Source organism: Miniopterus natalensis, chromosome 1 (assembly GCF_054644295.1).
Source record: "Miniopterus natalensis isolate mMinNat1 chromosome 1, mMinNat1.hap1, whole genome shotgun sequence".
NCBI classification, from domain to species: Eukaryota; Metazoa; Chordata; class Mammalia; order Chiroptera; family Miniopteridae; genus Miniopterus; species Miniopterus natalensis.
This window is the reverse complement of record NC_142081.1, coordinates 17,115,027-17,132,539: the sequence shown is the minus strand read 5'-3', so window position 1 is coordinate 17,132,539 and position 17,513 is coordinate 17,115,027. Positions and strand designations below refer to the sequence as shown.

The 17,513-nt window shown below is 43.7% G+C and overlaps 1 protein-coding gene across 8 annotated transcripts in view; it reads left to right on the top strand.

Moving 5' to 3' along the window:
- NRXN3 (neurexin 3) overlaps nucleotides 1–17,513 on the top strand; it is a 1,308,313-nt gene that overhangs the window by 977,772 nt on the left and 313,028 nt on the right. For all 8 annotated transcript variants that reach the window (XM_087818808.1, XM_087818802.1, XM_087818795.1 and 5 more), the window contains one exon: nucleotides 4,292–4,473. In XM_087818808.1, coding sequence (XP_087674934.1) covers nucleotides 4,292–4,473 — 182 coding nt within the window. The remainder of the gene's footprint in view (nucleotides 1–4,291; nucleotides 4,474–17,513) is intronic.

Sequence of the window (17,513 nt, the reverse complement as noted above, 5' to 3'; positions counted from 1 at the left end):
ACACTAAGACTTATACTTATTTTATTACTTAATTTATTCTACCTGTGACATTTGCCCCTGAATAAATGAGCCAGTTCTCTTTAAATTCCACACTCTAAGGCTTCCCCTGGTAGATTCTTCCGACTTGTTTCATTTTAACACCAACCAAAAACTATTTCAGGGAAAGCTGATTTGCTTTAGGTTTCCTTTTTTTGAACAGAAAATAAACACACAAACAATATTATATTTAAATGCTTCTCTGGAGCCATTTTATCTGTAAATATTTGGTGGGGAAAATAATAAATTGATTTCAGGTAGTGTGCTATATTTTCTAACTTTCTTTATTTTTTTAATACACACATATTTATATGTATACACATATGTATGTATAGGTTATTTTCTTTTCTAATGTAAATCTTAAACAGGACCATGATTCTATTCTTACTATTAATGTCCCCAAAGGTACAATGACATTTATATGTGGCAATAGAAATAGAAACAATGCCATAATGAGAGGGCCATGAGATTTATAAATCAAAACAACAAAAACAATAGTTATCCAAGAGGTTCTAAGTAAGGAAAAGTTGAGTTGCCATCAACAATTAAATTGGATTCTAGTAAAATACGCAGTAATATACTCCAGAAATTTAAGAATATTTATTATATTTGCATGAACTGGAAAAAAATGTTATCCTTCATTCTTCTTGAGACATCATAGGTCATCTACTTAATCAGCTTATTGCATAAGTACATGAAACTGGTCCCAAAGACTCGTCCACAATTTCAGTGAGGGCTGTTTACCCTTTTCTTCCCCTTCAAATCCACACACAGAACACACACCAAAACATAAATATACCTTCCCATCCAGCTCTGCCAAAATCACCATCAGCTCCATCCCATTAAAAAGCTAGCCAGTTATGAAAGCAATAAGTCAGGCTCTTCTTTTGGAGCTGTTGAGACAAAAGAAGCTATGTGTTAAATAACGTGTCACACTTGTTTACTGTTTGAAGATGGAGTGTGTCGGCTTTATCTTGGTGACTGGTGACGATGTGGAGATTTCATTTCTGAAATAGTGCTGGTTGGAATTCAGGAAAGCAACCTCAGCTGCCTGCAAACTGGAAAATCCTGCCATGTTAAATGGCCAAAATGCAAGCATAGTAATTTTTTCTTCCAGCTGAATGATCACTTTCTGTAAAAGCAGGAAATGTACATGGTTCAGATTATTAATAATGATTTTAGCACCAGCATACTAAGCACAGTGAGAAACCAGCAATCAGAACTCCTGGGCTCAGCGGAGAACACATGTGATGTGGTATTGCATGGCTTAGAAAGGAAAATCTTGAATGGATTTCGGAGGGTTCTTACAGTTCCTGGGATGTTCCCAAAAAGTTGATTTGCAATCCACATTTAAAAGTAACAAAATTAACTTTTCAATTTGAAAATGTAAACCAAAATAATTCCATGTTCCCCCTGGGACTGTAGGCATTTTATATTAAAATTAAATGAAAGCTTGTATTCATCTTTAAAAACCATTCAAGATAGCAAGCTAACTGAGGAGAAAAAATAACAAAACAGGTTGTCAGAGAGAAAGTTGTAACTATGAACTCTCTCTAAAGCCAACATTGGACTATGGGAGCATTCGGGGCCTTTATCCTCCTTACTAGCAATTCAGTACTAAGAATACATTTTTTAATGTTTATTTCTACATAGCAGAATAAGCCATATGCTAACCACTTTGTATATCTCATGCCCTTTTCACCTGCAAAGTTAGAATTATCGAACATAGTGACATCCCAAATTCAGAATGGCAGAAGGAACACAAATAATTTTAAATCGCATTTTATATCTACTTAGCCTAATACTGTCATCGTGAGGTTTTGTTCTGTTTGTTTAAAAACTGAAGCCACGGTGACCTCCTAACCACTATATATAAGGGGTTGTATATTTATCTTTTAAAATGCTCTTCCTCTTTATATTGAGAATTACTGCACAGGGCAGAGGGTGAGTAATACAGGTAGGGTAGCAAGATTGTAGTTATTTGTTTAATGAGACCAGAGTAGCCTTTTGAAAACATGCCAGGTTTGGGGGCTGTGGCTTCTTTTTTGTTCCATTTTAGACTCGGGAGAATATATGAAAATAATGAAGCGCAGTCAGATCCGCCCCATTGGTATAGTTTACTGTATTAAGCTATGATTGGCATGTGGTGAAGACAGGCTTTTGAAGGCAGGAAGGTTAAACAGGAGACTTAAAGGGGGCGCCGCTTAATGAAGTCATATGTTAGGCGTTTCCACACAGTATTAGCAAATGAGATAGCCCATAAAACAGTTGGGAAGATCCAGCTTGTGCATTTGAAAAGGTGTTGCAAACTGTAAAGCACTGTGCGTATCTGTCGCTGTTAGCAACTTTCAACTTGCTCTTCTCGAAGTGATGAAATTATTTCCTGGTAGAGCATGGATTTATCTCTGTAGCAGAATCCACTATATATTTAGGATAGAAGAGGCTACAGTTTTATAACTTGCCACGAAATGTCACAGGCTGATTTGCATTTTTGGTGATTCTATACATTCATCACTGAGTAACCTTCAGTTTTCCAAATAAAGATTAAAGGTAGCGCTGCTGACATTTGTAATCATCCACAGAAAGGGAATGATTTAAATTCTTCACAGTTGGCGCGATATCAGGGAAAATAATTATATACATAGTTTTCATTTTAAGAAGCTTTGAGCGTGTTTGTGGACAGTGAGAAGCAAACATTATTTTGCATGTAGAATTAACCATAAACTTTCCATATCACAATCCCAAATTCTCCAAATGACTGGAGGGCTTTTCAGACCCCGTCTGCTAAGGATTGAGAGATTCATTAAATGAAAGTAATGTTATGTTATGTGTAATATACAAACTGAGCATATTGGAGCAGCCGGAATAGTGACCTTTCCAAACGGATAAATTAGATTTTATTTGCCTCAGAATATAATGTGGCTTAGTGCTTAAAAAATGATGACACGTGACATATTCTCCAATTTCTAGCCTCATAGCAGTTTACTTTATTATTTAAAAATGAGCTGCATCACTCATTTCTTCTTCAAACACCATCATTCAACCCAATATTCTCTGTAAATTCAGTGTGGACCAGGGCTTGAGATTTTTAGTGAGTGCTAAAGATATCTGAATGCTTGTCTAATGTTGCTTTAATAATAGTTTCAAGGGTTGGGCCGTGTTCAGTGAGAAACCTACAAGACAATCTGGTGCCAAATGGTCTTTGAACTTGGAGACAAGTAACATATGGAAGTACTCGCTCTGGGTGATATACATTCAGGCACAGACACCGCAGTCTTGGGGTCTCTTCTGGCTACCAAATGTAAATGCTTTCCCCCAAATTCAGATTTAAAAACTTGTTGTATAAAAACAGATGTTTTCAATTTATGAGATGCAAATGTTTTCTTTATTTTTATCCCTGCTTGCTAAGTATTTTTAAATTAATATCTTCTTATAAACCCCTGGGTTTGTAACTAATAATAGTACAAAAAACAAGTAATAATAGTAAATAATAGTAAAAACACTGATAAACCCACTAGTCATAATTGACCACACCACTTGTCATTATACTGAGATTTTTTTTTTTTCTGTCTCCTATATCTTCTTAATTTAGTTATACCAGATAAACACCGCTGCTGGGGGAAAATAAAATTAATTTCCTAAAGGCCTCTGGAATTAATTTTTATCTTTTTTATGGCAACATTATAGTGAAATAGGCGAATTCTTTTAGTCACCTAAGTCGGCTTCCTGAGGCCGCAGCTTTCCTCTCTGTGGGGCGGTGGAGGTCCAGATGCGAAGGGAGTGATGGCTTTGGACACTCCAGGTTACCTTCAGCTTTCGGAGGTGCCTCTGGACCTGCTCCCGGCTCCACTCACAGGAATATCCTGATCCCTAAGAGATGGGGGAACTCACTTTCTATCTGGTGTCTGTCCTGGCAGAGATGGAAGATTACTCCTGCTCCTGGTAGACGGAAAAGCTGTCTGTCACAGGTCCCACAGCTCTCAGACGCATCCTGTCGATTGCCCTCTGCCACGAGGCAGCAGGGGCTGGACATGTTCGCGGCGTCACTCGCTGACATCTGATTTGTTTTTCATTCATTTTGCCCGCTTCTTTAATTTGGGGTGACAGCCGCCTTTGGAGGCTTTGCACGCCCTGCCTCTCGGTCACCAGATGCTGTCATGTGGGGCGATCCCCCCCGGCTGTCTGCGGGCGCCCACAGTGCCTCCGCCCGGCAAGCTCGTCATGGCCTGACGGCTCCCTCTCCTTGCTTTTGCAGCTGGCGCCACCTACATCTTTGGGAAGAGCGGAGGCCTCATCCTCTACACCTGGCCGGCCAACGACAGGCCCAGCACGCGCTCGGACCGCCTGGCCGTGGGCTTCAGCACCACCGTGAAGGATGGCATCCTGGTTCGCATCGACAGCGCCCCGGGCCTCGGTGACTTCCTCCAGCTTCACATAGTGAGTGCCGGGCCTCCGCCTCCCTTCTCTTGTCCTCCTGGGGTCTGAGTTGGGGAGCCAGAGAAATGGAGCAGAACATTCTAGACAGACACGGCAGAGGGGCCGTGCGCTGATACAAACCGCCGACGTGTGTTGGGGCCCTGACCAAGGGCCGTCTGTGTGTTTAGCCTCATGCTCCCCTTCCATGTGGGCCATGATGCCTGAGGATGCTGCAGGGATAAAACATTCAACCCCTTCCCCTTCACGCTCCCTCCCTACCTGTGTGGTTTGGCCTGTTCAGGAAACTTCTTAGCAGACGGCTTGGGTGTAAATAAGATTTACCTGGTGCGGTTCTTCTTAACCTGGTATAAGCAGCAAAGCCAACTTGAATGTTCAGGATCTCTAGGCTGGGGGTCAGCGGAGTTTTTTTTTTTAAAGGGCCAGATAGTAAATATTTTGGTCTTTGGGGCTCATACCTTCTCTGTCTGAGCTACTCAGCTCTGCCGTGCTGATGGCAAAGCAGCTATAGGCAATATATTTTTTAAAAGGGTGTGTGACTGTATTCCAATAAAAACTGTATTTATGAAAACAGGCAGCTGGCTGTACTTCGGTGACCCTGCTCTAGGCTGAGAACTGCCTCATAGAGATGTGAAGAGCATGTGATCAACCCTGAGGCCAGGGTGGGTGGGACCGAAAGAAAACAGCTCAATGACCACATGCATGATGGGTGTGTGCATGTGTATAGTACATTCAACATTCTGCGTGTGTATATAAGCCCAGTCGGACGGCACCCCCAGCCATTGCAGATCATTAAGAACACAGAGCAATTCTAAGAAATTAAAATGATTTGGAGGAAAAATTACTTCGTTATGAGGATGGAAAATATTTTTATAGCAACAATTAACCCATTTTATCACCTGTGCAGTGTGCACTTAAGAAAGTAGGCTAACAGAGGATATGATTCTCATCCGTAAGTACCCAGAGTGCAGCCACCAGGAGCAAAGAGAGGAATTGTTCTCATTAGTTAGCAGCGACAAGGCTAGAAAGAATGGATTTAATTTGGAGCAATAAGAATTCAGTTTAAATAGCAGGGGGAAAAAAGCAGTTAAGAGGAAAGATCAACTGGGGATTGCCACCGACCTCCAAAAAGGAGGAAGAGAAACATTTACTGGGGATCTTCGCGTGCGAGTTTCGCTAATGCGCTGGTCCGCCAGGGCCAGTGGGGGGGCGGGGTTTTGTTGGTCTCCCCGGTGGAGGTGGCCGCCTGGCTGACACCACCCCGCAGCAAGCTCAGCCCTTGGGGCGGTGCCCATCCCCAGGCCCTGCTCTTCCAATATGTCTTGGAATTAGGAGCAGCATGAGGTGTGAGACTGGAGCTGGACTCCTGGCTGGTCTCTGTGAGCCAGAACAGGGCACGACTCCATTTAGGAGTTCAGGGAAGAGCCGGTTAGAATGATCACCTCACCCTCGAAATGTGGAAGAGGGGTCTGGAATAGAGTTGCGCACCTTGAGTGCTTTCTCAGATGCTCCAGGCGCCATGTGGTGCAATGAGCCTGAGCTTAAGCATCTTAAAAAGCCATGCCAAGGAGCACAGAGAACGACAGCCATCGTTAGTAGGGTTTATCTTTATTTGACCTGTAAGAACCACCATAATTTACAAAACTCGGTGAGATTTATGCTGCGTATAACTTAATGACTATTTCATGGCAGCTATAACCAGGCGATTATTACCAGCTCAGTCACTCTTTCCTGGTCATTTATCATCCTTTCTCGTTCAGTGTGACTTAGTAAGAAAGATATGATTTGGCGCAGCCATGAGCATCTTTTTGGGGAAAGGTAATGGGCTACCAGTCTGTCCATTTCTCCCGTTCGTGTTTTGTAGAGCATCTCTGCTTTTAAGAGAAATGCTTTCTCATTTTTTGACAGTTGATTTGCAATGGGTGCTGGTTTTATAAAATGGATGTGAGGATCCTGGGAACTTCCAGGAGGAGCCATACATTCCATTTTAACATTTTAAAAGCAAATATACAAGAAATTTTACTTCAAAATGTATAATAAGTACCCCCTTGGGTACTGTGGACTTATCCCAGTGATGCTCTCATTGCCTAAACATTTTAGAAAATCCAAACAGGTTGTCCTTCAGAGCTTAGGGCAGAAAAGTATTCATCTGGTGTTTTTTAGAGAAAAGACCCTGTGATGTGGAGAAATTGCATTGCTTTGGAATGAACCTGAAATGTTCATGGCCACCTCGAGCATGGGGCCGTTTCATTGGTCTAGTAAGTTTTAATCAATTTTTAATAACCTAATGGATCATAAAAACTGTGTGGGACTGTATTCCAATGAATAGTTATAAGAAACAGGCTGCAGATTCTACTTTGGTGACCTCTGCCTTAGGCTGCAAACTTCCTCATGAAGATGTAAAGAACCTGTGAGAGACACTGAGTCCAGAGTGGGAGGGCAAAGAGAGAGTTCCTGACCACACTCAGGAGTTAAGGGATCCAGCTGGAAGAGCAAGACTTGACTACAAAACCAAACTCTTGTTTTGGACATTTATATAGATGCATCAGGAAGGTGAAGCCATAAATACATACCAAGATACTTTTATATTGCTTTTACAATCTGTAAAACGTGGATTTGTTTATCAAACGCAGTTTGTTCCCTTGCAGTAAAGACAATTACTCCAAAGGAAAGAATTTAAAGGCTGTTAATGAAAGCAGAAAGGGTTGGGCAGGAGGTGAAAGATTTCATTCCCCCTTGCAGTTCTCCTAGGAGAAGAGAAATCCACTGGGGGAAAACAAAGAAAAAGGAATGGCCCGCATGAAGAGGAGATGAAAGCAGGGCAAACCCGGGGAACAGGGAGAAAAGAAGGCAGTGGGCCCAGGGAAGGGAGCACAAACTGCCTACAGACGTGTGCAGCAAGGGGCACATGTGGGCCAAGCTGCATTCGACCAGCGTGGGTCTCAGGGGTGAAAACAACCAAGAGCACTGTCATGTGACTTCTGGTTGGTTGTCAAGCCAATAAGTTGCTCAAAAACAAAATATTAACTCTGAAATTAGCAAGTTTGTGTGTGTGTGAGAGAGTAGGGAAAATTTGAGAGTTGGTGGTTTGTGAAGGCAGTTCCTAGGAATTCCTGAAGTGTTTTGAGTAGCAGTGTCAGTGGAATAAGTCCCGGTTACGCCCAAGTTAGCTCATTTGAAGGAAGAGAAAATGCTGTTCCAGGGACACCAGGGAGCCTGACCCTGAGCTGAGCACCCTGATGAGACCTGCCTGCCCTGGAGGCCCCCCGAGCAGGAATGGCAAACAGGCGTCACCTTGCCTGGCAGTGCCTCACTCTCAGTGCCTCACTCTCTCACCTCCTGCTTTACACTGGAAAGGTTTGTGAGGGCAGCAGGCAGATCCAGCAGGTTGGAGTTCTGGCTTCCACGGGCCACAGCGGCCACCTGTGCAGAAATGGGACTTTGTGGATAGACATACGCTGCCCATTGGTTACACTTGCTCTGGGCTACACACTAGCTTCCCTTTCATACTTGAACTTGCTCATTTCTTTTCCTTTTCATCCTGAAATCCCCACACATTAAAGCCTCTTTAGGAAAATAGATAACTTGTTAAGCCCATATTCCACTGGAGGCCCTCGAATCATGACTGATTGGTTCAAGTGGTCAATTTTTTTATATGATCCTTCTCACGCCAGGCTGAGGTCTCCGGCTCTAACAGAATTTGAGTCTTTGGAGAGGTAGGGAAAAAGAAAGAGAAATGAACATGACTAATTTGGGGACATACGATATTTTGGGGAATGACAGGAATACATGGAGAAAGCCTGGGTAGAATGAAGGCCTTCTTGCCCTAAGGTAAATAATTGGTGTGGAAGGGTGGCGGAGGGGGAGCGAGACAAAATTGAGTAGCGATGATGTTAATGAAATCACAGATAAAACATGTTTGACAGAGGCAAAGAGATATTTGTTGAAATACGTGTGCATGAAATGAAATTCTGTGGGGGCAGGGTACCTTAAGGCAGAGGGAGTTTTAAAAATTAGTACTTCAACTGTAGGTTTCCACCACTGAAACCTACTGTTGAGAAACTAACCTGGTCAGCATTTGGAGAGCGCCTGCTATTGCCCGCCGCTGACATCTGCTCCCCGAGTCCCACGGAGACTATGCGGCTGCTGTCCTGTCACACTCACCTGAATTTCTACGAGAGGGAAAGAGCTGAAGACCAGGGAAAGGACTGCCACAGAGGGCCAGCTATCGCTGCCTTGAAACTCTGGGCAGCCTCCCTTCACCACTCACAGAACAGAAGGGTGGGGAGAACGGAGCGACCATTAGCCTTTCTTTATGTAGTTACTGCAGACTGTAAAAAAGGCATCCTGTTAATTTCTCTCTCCCGGTGTGTCATTTACAGTAAACCCTCTTGGATTCATTTTTTTAAATTATGAGCCTTTCAGGAACAGTGAAAATGTATGTGTCAGGGCACCTGTTTTGTTTGACCAGAATCTATAACCTTCCCCAATGGTTTCCCTCCAAACTTACAATGTAGATACATAAAACCAGGTAGGAAGACACAACGGATGCTGCCCAGCCTGACTGCCCTGCCCTTGCTTAATGGCAAATGGTTCTCCTTCCCAAACTGCACCCCCCAAAGAGGCTGGTAGTATCCTCTCAGTGTCATGTTCAGGGAAATCGGATAGTTATTAAGCTTGGTTTGTATAGTATCGTTTCTCCATAATTTATAGCATTTGAAGAGTCAGCTGAAGAGTAAGGGGAGCAGACCTGAAAATGATAAATGGTCTGTTTATCACACCCGTTGCATCTGTTAATCGCTGGCTTGGAAGCTTCACTGGGCCCTCTCTGGGGGGCTATTTATGGTGAACCATCACCTGCTGGGTTCGTCTTCAAGGTGAAGTGGCTGGTAGCTTAGATTTGTCTCTGCATTTGGCCAGGGACAGTACTGGGTTTGACTCAGACACTGGATTTGGGGGAATCTGTGGAAGTGTGCAGAGGAATGTTGGGGTTTCTGAGATTGATGAAGCAAGTGGAGGGGGAAAGAGCGAGGAAAGCAAAAGGTGTCCACAGACACAACTTCGTTTCCCACGGAGGGCTGCGCAACAGGTAGGCTCTGTGTTTCCCTTCAGCGCTCTGTTCTTAGTGAGAAGGGCTTCTTTGGGTTTCCGGGGCTTAGGAGCTTTTCCAGATCACTAGGCACTTCTGTGGAGAGGGCCTGCGAGGGATTCTATCCGCAGCTCCCAGCTTAGCCCTCGGTCCCGCTGAGCTGGAGACGGTGGGAGGGGGCTGCGGAAGCGGGGACTGGAGGGAGACATGGCCTATGTAAGCTGCACCCAGGGCCTTCGCGTGCGTTTTCTCAGATCTCTTTTATTCCCAAGATATTTCTATCTAAATCTGTTTACTTTGACTCCACACTTGGTTCTGAGAGACAGCCTGCCATAGTGGGGAAAATGTACTTAATTTGAACTAGAAAGATTTGGATTTGAGTGTCATTTCTGTCAGTATCCAGTTAGTTATTTGGCTGGGAGCAAGCCTCCCCGCCTCTTTTTTTAAATGGGCACAAAAAATCTTATGTTACAGGGTTTTCTGGGGGTTTGAGTGAAATAAAGTACTGAGAAGTTGTTTGTTATCACCAAAGGACTGCGCACATGCAGAAAGGTAGTTTGCTTGATGAAACGTCCGGAAGATGATGACTTCGTCAGAGCAAAAAGTTAGTGAAAGGAAGCATATGTTTTAAAATTGGAAGTAGAATCTCACTTTCAGTAATTTTAAAAGTCTGTTGGGACGGTTTCTGCAAACAAATTCCTATTTCATCTGATCAGAATCAAATTTTTCTGGATTAATCAGCTCCACCACTGAGACTTTTGCAGTGTCCTGTTGGCACACAGTGAAGAACCAGTTCCGCCTGAGAGAGGCCCGGTTAGGGCGCAGGCTAAGGGGACTCTGCAGCTTCCCGCTGTGTCATTGTGGGACATTATGTCCCTATATACAGTGTCAAAGGTGATGCGTTGTGCCTCTGTTGCCCCTTGGCATAGTGCTCCACAGGGCTGTCTACTCTGCGGCAGGCGTGTACTCCACCTTGCCCTGGAGTTCCTTCTTCAATTGTATGAACTGTGGAAAGCAGCCCTTCTTTCCAAAAGGGAACGGGGGGCGGGGAGGAAGGAGAGCAGGAAGGGAAGAAACAGTACCAAGGAGCAGGGGCACCGGGAGAGCAGACCTCCCTCGGCAGGCTTGCCCTGAGAGTGTTTGGAGCCCACGGTGGGCCCCACATGAAGACATACAGGGCTTGGCCCTATACGTGGGCGTTATTAGAGCCCAGAGCCGTCACTGCTAGAGCCAAAGTCTTAATGTGGGTACAGCGGAGATGAGCAGCTGCAACCACCAAGTTAACTGGAAACCTAAGAGCACATATACAAATAGAAGCATTTCATAGATGTTGATTTCTCAAAATTGGAAAGAAAAATGAATGATACATTCAGTGAGCAGATGAAATATACAATAATGCCGTCATAAAAACAGAGTTGACAATGTGTTTAGAGAATAATTTATGGCTGATAGACACTTATGAGAAGCAGAGGACAAATGGCCATATCTTTGTCATTTATCACTTACACCCATGACCCTTTGACTATTAGCTGGCCATAGTCACGTTTCAGAATCTCAATGCACACAGAACATGAATTTTAAAAAATTAGGAGGAAGAGAATTTAGCTTCTGAGCATTATTCATTATCCGTAAATCGAGTGTTTTGGTTTTTTAAAATATGATTTTATTGATTGCATGGAGAGAGAGAAACATCAATGATGAGAGTCATTGATCGGCTGCCTCCTGCACGCCCCCTGCTGGGGATCGAGCCTGCAACCCGGGCATGTGCCCTGACCGGGAATCGAGCCTCCATCTCCTGGGTCCTAGGTCGATGCTCAGCCTCTGAGCCACACCGGCCAGACTAAATAAAGTGTTTTTTATGTGCCAGGCAAGGTGCTACATTTTGGAGATACTGTGATCAACCTTGGCTTACCTAGAGCTGACCAACTGGAAAGACCTCAGTAATTAAAATATGAGAAATTAGGGGTTTTTTTACACATTATGAGATGATGTATATACAACTCTTGCATACCTCCTGGCCTACAGCGAGCTTTCAATCATGGATTGCTTTAATATTATTGGTACTTTTCTTCAGTTAACAGTTCTTTCTAAGTCAAAGAAAGCAATATATTTTATTTCCTAAATAATGAATAAACCTTAGTCAGACCTCTGAGATTTTAACTTAGGTAATATAAAATTCTAGGAGGAATCAGGATGCTACAAATGTAAAGCGAGCCTCATGGTATCCTAGACGGTGACAGGTATCCAATAGCTGATAGTTCAGAGTAGCAGAAGCTTTTTAGACCAGCGAATTTAAAGAGCAGCACACAAGGCAAACTCCCGGCACCATCAAGTGAGCGCGGTGGCTCATGTGACTTAATGGCGCGCCTACCTTAACAGCGTCGGCTGGATGAATTATCTCATTGACCCACTGCTCACACTGTTGCTAGTCATTACTCCTGGGGTATTGTTCAGTGCAACAGGGCAAGAAATAACTCATTGACTCCCTGAAGCTGTAGATGATGGATTTTCAATCCCTGGCTGCATTCAGAAGGCACGGAAGCTCGCCGTATTGATGGGGGAATTCATTAGCCACCCACCCCATAGCATCATATGCTCAGGTCCCGGTGCTGTCACCACTGCTGTTTCATCTTGTTAGTGTTTCCTGGATAGATGGCAGAGGGAACTGTATACCTGCATTAGCTTCAAAGATAATGCTGACAGCCAGACCTGTCACTTTCTAGCCTGGGATGACACCTTTGGATCCTGGAATCACTTAAAGATATTTAGATAAGCCCTGTTGATGGACCAGGCTAACCTTCCTCAGAAAGTCAGTTTATACCCAGGATAAGAGGAGATGATTGGCAATTAAGTCTCATGTTCTATTTTTGATTCTTCAGTTAACCTTTTTTTTAATTTTTATTTTTTGTTAATCATCACCTGAGGATATTTTTTCCATTGATTTTTAGAGAGAGTGGAAGGGAGAGAGGGAGGAGGGGGAGAGAGGAGAGAGAGCGCGAGAAACATCGATATGAGAGAGACACACTGATTGGTTGCCTCCTGCAGGCACCCCAACAGGGGCTCAGGATCAAACTTGCAACCCAGGTATGTGCCCTTGACCAGAAATCAAACCTGGGACTCTCTAGTGCATAGGTCAATGCTCTAACCACTGAGCCACGCTGGCCATGGCAGTTAACTTCTTTTAATTCAGTTTATTTTTCTATTATGTTTTCTAGAAAATGGAAGGTAATTGAAGGGCATAGATGATTATTTCCTACAGTTAATTAGGACTTTATCTTTAGAGATCATTGCATTGCTATCATTACTATCACTTACGGCTAATACTGACGACAAAGAACCAGGTATGAGACACTGTATAAGACCTTTGCTTACGTCACCTTATTATGAGCTCACAACAGCTCAATGTGTGAGTCGCTATTTTTACCCTCACTTTGTAAATGAGGCAACTGATGTTTGATGACGCTAAAGAATTTTCTCAAGATAGCACTGCTAATACACTGCTGAGCAGGCCTTCAAATTTGGTTTTGAGTCTTAGTTACTTTCACACTCCTAATGAAGGTATCAGGGTAAAAAGTGTGGCAGTGATCATTTTAATTCAACAGAGATTTATGGGACAGCAGTCTATTTGGAGTTGTTGGAGATGTAAAGAAGTTTAACATAAAGGAGAGAAGTCCAAATTGTACATAAGACTTCATTTTAAGGCAGCATTGGCTATATACCAAGGAAAGTAAGAATATTATTGTTCATAGAGATTGAAGAAATGTTCATAGACAGGGCTGGTCAGATTTTGACTCTAGGACTGAAAGAAGGAACATGCCAGATGCAGATACCAGCAAGAGGATAACCTCAAGGGAAAGAGCTACAGGCTTATTCTCAATTTAGGGAGGTGTCCAGTTTGACCAGAATAAATAGCTTGATGGAAAGGCAGACAGTACAGAGTAGCAGAAAGCACATGTTTTACAAACAAGTGGTCTGTGATTCGAGATCTAGCTCTGCCCCCAACCAGCTCTATAACCTTGGATGCACTATCTGACTGCTCTGTAAATGGGACACAGTGATAATAACGCCACCTCGCAAGTCTGTGTGAAGTGAAATACATGTGAAAATGCTTAATGAGTATCTGGTGCACAGTCGCTGCCAAACTCATGGTAGTTACGATTTTAGGTTTGCTAATGTTATTTCTTCCCCGGTGCTTAAGGCCTGTAGAGAGGAAGACTTGAACTCCATCCTGAGAGATTGCTCCTGAAAGTCGTGGCATTGAAAGGTTTTGAGCAGAAGGTGAAATGCCCAAAGCTTAATTTTTAGGAAGACTACTTTGCTGGGTTGAAACAATGTCTTTCACTGGGTTCAAGGAAAATAGCGGGCTATGCTTTAAATGGTCCAGGAAAAAAATTAAGGACTTATTCAATGATGATTATAACAGAAAGCTGGTGAGGTGGAAACGAGAGGACATTTCAGAGCTAGAATCAGCAGGTAGTTCCCAGCTGGTTGGAAGGATAAGGGGGGGTTGGTAAGGAATGCCTGGAACAGGAAGGTTATGATTTCATTAACAACAATAAAACAGGGACATATTTTGAAATCACAACCACATATTTTAGGATAAGGTCAGAGTTTGACTTTGATGATGAAAAACATAAGGCATCCGGGAGTCAATCTGTAGAGATTTCCATCTGGAAACGTGTGATGAACTCGGAGGGGAGATACGGGCTAGAGGGAGGACCCGAAACTCGTCAGCCTGGCAGTGACAGTGCAAGCTCCGAGGATGGCTAAGATCTCCAGGGACGTAAAGGAGTGGGAATGTGGGGAATATATATGTAACTCTACAAGACGTTGAAAGAACGGGAGGAAGTTCAAAAGAAAAGGCTGGAGGGTCAGGGAAACCTAGGTAGTGAAGTTTTACAGAATCAAAGGGATTAAGAGAGGTTTGCAAGTACAGGTAGTTCCAGAGCTTTCTTCCCTCCTCATATCTTTTAATCACACCTCTTTTGTTTGAAATGAGTCTGTGGGGAGGTCTTCTTTGTCTTTATTGGTATTTAATGTGGCATATGCTCTCTGTCATTGCAGTCTTCTCGTCGGTCATTCTGCATTTCTTCCCTTCGTAGTTGTCACGGGTATTACTGACTCAGAGCCAGAAGACTCAGGTCTACTCCTAGCTCTGCCACCAGCTAGCAGTTGTCTTACGTAAACGGTGGGGGTATAGATACTATTCTGCCAACCTCATAGCACCATGGGGAAGATCAGAGAGAAAACGCATATGAATGTGCCCTGTTACCATCGGGAGGCCTCTGAGGTTAAGAAGCTTGCTTTCATAGTAGTATCCATATGCCTACCACCCAGCACAGCTCTTGGTGCCTAAGAGACTGAGGTTGGAGACCTAGAAATGAGGACCTAAGAGATGCTAAGGTGGTTGCAGGTTTCAACAGGAGGGTTAGCAACCAGGCAAATAGCAGATCAGAGCCAAAATGCGGATGGCCAGTTGCCGGAGCCCATGAACTGCTGTGGTCCTCAAGTGATGTTTTTATCTGGTGCATGTCCTCAGCCCTCGCACCTCATTCCCAGGAGCATCCCATTGGGGGAGGCAATTTGTCTTTAAGGTCATGCTACAGTTCTCTGAAGAACAAATGCTTTGGCCCCAGCGATCACCTTGTGCAGTGAGACATGCGATCCGATTACCCTCTTAATTATCTTAGCTTGGAGAGTTACAAATGTGACTAGTGGGCGCAAAATTATCCAGCTCTTTCTTAAATGCAAACTGCAGTGCTTAGGTTGCTAAACCCTTTTGGAAATGAACTCTACTGATCGACTTTTCATGGCTACAAACTCATTCTTACCTGATGGCACAGATGTTTTTGTACTCTCTTCTGTATTGCTGTCCAATTCCCTGTCCAGGCAGTGAGCTAGCCACTTTGTGCATGTCAACTTATATAGTCCTCGGGACACTGCCGAATTGGTGGGATTACCTCTGTTTCAGAGATGAAGAGCTAAGGCTCAGAGGATTAACCATTTGTTCCCAGGGTTAAAGGGGAGGAAGGACAGCTAAAATATTGGTATGTTTGATTCTAATGCCGTAGGTACTGCTTTCAATATTGAGGTCAGATGTGGTGATTTTAGCAGGACCTGTGATATTTTTTAATGGTAAGCAGAGGCAGAAGGATGGAGCACGGATTCTGGCTATGCATAAGTGGAGCTAAGTCACTTTCTCTTTTTATTCAATTCAGTTTTTTATTTTACATTACATGTTATTGCTTCCCAGTATTTGTTTCTGTCTCAACTGCATTAAGGTACCCAATTATGCCCAAACTTGCTTTCTTAAACACCCCTGTGAAAAATGGGCTTGGGAACCAAGCTGAGGATTTGAATGCAATATGGTGGGCCAAGAGGTTCAGAGGTAACTTTTGTTCCCAAATTTTAACAAAAATCCTTTCAAATGTAGTATATCTGAGCAGAGGTTATTAGATCAATTCATTCTCTTATTTCACTGTGTGATAAAATACGTAGTAGAAGTCTTCAAAGATTCTTGCTTGAAAACCCCAAGTCATCTCCAGTAATACGGGAACCCATTTAGTCTCTCTGCAGTCAGTATTGGATTCTTTGAATTTCTAATTTAGAACCAAATAGGAGTGTCTTCACAGCAGCCCGGGGCTGTCGTCCACGGGCACTTCAGCGGCAGAGTAGAGTCTAAACTTGAAAGGTAGAGCTTTACACTGGAAATCACGCCTCCTGAAGTGGGAGCAGATTCCGTTCAGTGTGCCCCCTGACTTGATGTCTAACTGCGAAGGTTAATAGGCTTTCACATTTGCTACTTAGGTCAGCAGTACTGGAGCAGGTTCTGTTTGCCTGGCTAAACAGCAAAGCTCCGATTCAGTACTGAAGAGTGAAACAGGAACATGAGCTGGGTGTGCAGTGGTATGTCCTAGGACCCAGTGCATGATGGCGAAGGACCTTTAACTAGCCACAGGGCGCAGATACCTTTTAGAAAAAAGACAAAAATCTCCCCGAGGTTTCGTTGGACATGTATACAGTGGCATAGAGCAGAAAAGCATAACATGAAAAGCAGCTTTAGATGGGAGGCCTGTGGGAGGAATGGAATCTCCAAGTTGAAAAAGTCCAGGCAGGCAAAGATTAGTAACCTAAACTAGTGAAAACCAATTGGTTCATTACTTTTCCGACTGGTTGCTACTGTGTGTCAGGGTAAGTTCTAGGTGCTGGGGATGCAAGTGTGAATGAGAGAGGCGAACTCCCTGTCTAGTAGGGTGTCCGAGTAGGTACCAGCGCTCAGAGTCCAGGTTCTACAGAACTGTGTGAAAACATTATATTCTGTATGTTAATTTAATTAACTTATTTACAGACTGGTGAATCCCCACCAGAACTTCATTTCCATCTTTGTGCCTTTCTCTACCTCGCAAATCTCCATATGAACCTCTCTTACTCTCACGACCAAAAGGAGCGAGGGCCTTCTCACTGGCTGGGGGTCCTACTGCAACCACCGGCCCGGCCCCTCTAGTTTGTTTTCAGTACCAAAAGGAAACAAAAAGAATTACATCTTCACCCTCAATTCCTGCTCTGTTTTTTGTTTTTCGTTGAAATGGCTGTGGCCATCCTATTGTTTCATTTTGTAATTCTGCAAGATTCCTTCTGCCTGTATTTCCCAGGCAGCAAATGGCTGGAGGCATCCACGTAGCACTAATAGGGAAACAGGAAAGGAAACATAAAATGGACCCAGTGAAACCCACCCTCCCTGGGAGACAGGCCCCGTGAGTTCCGATATACTTGTCAAGCCTGCCTAGACTGTGCTGTCTACATATTGACCTGGACCTTCTCCCCCAACCCCAGCTATTTTTACAAAGATCACCCCATGTGGTGACGGTATCAGTACAAATCAGCCTCCCCCTCGCTTAGCTGAATGCTGCAGGAAGCAGAATGGAGCCACATGTCTCGCTTTGCTTCCCACCCA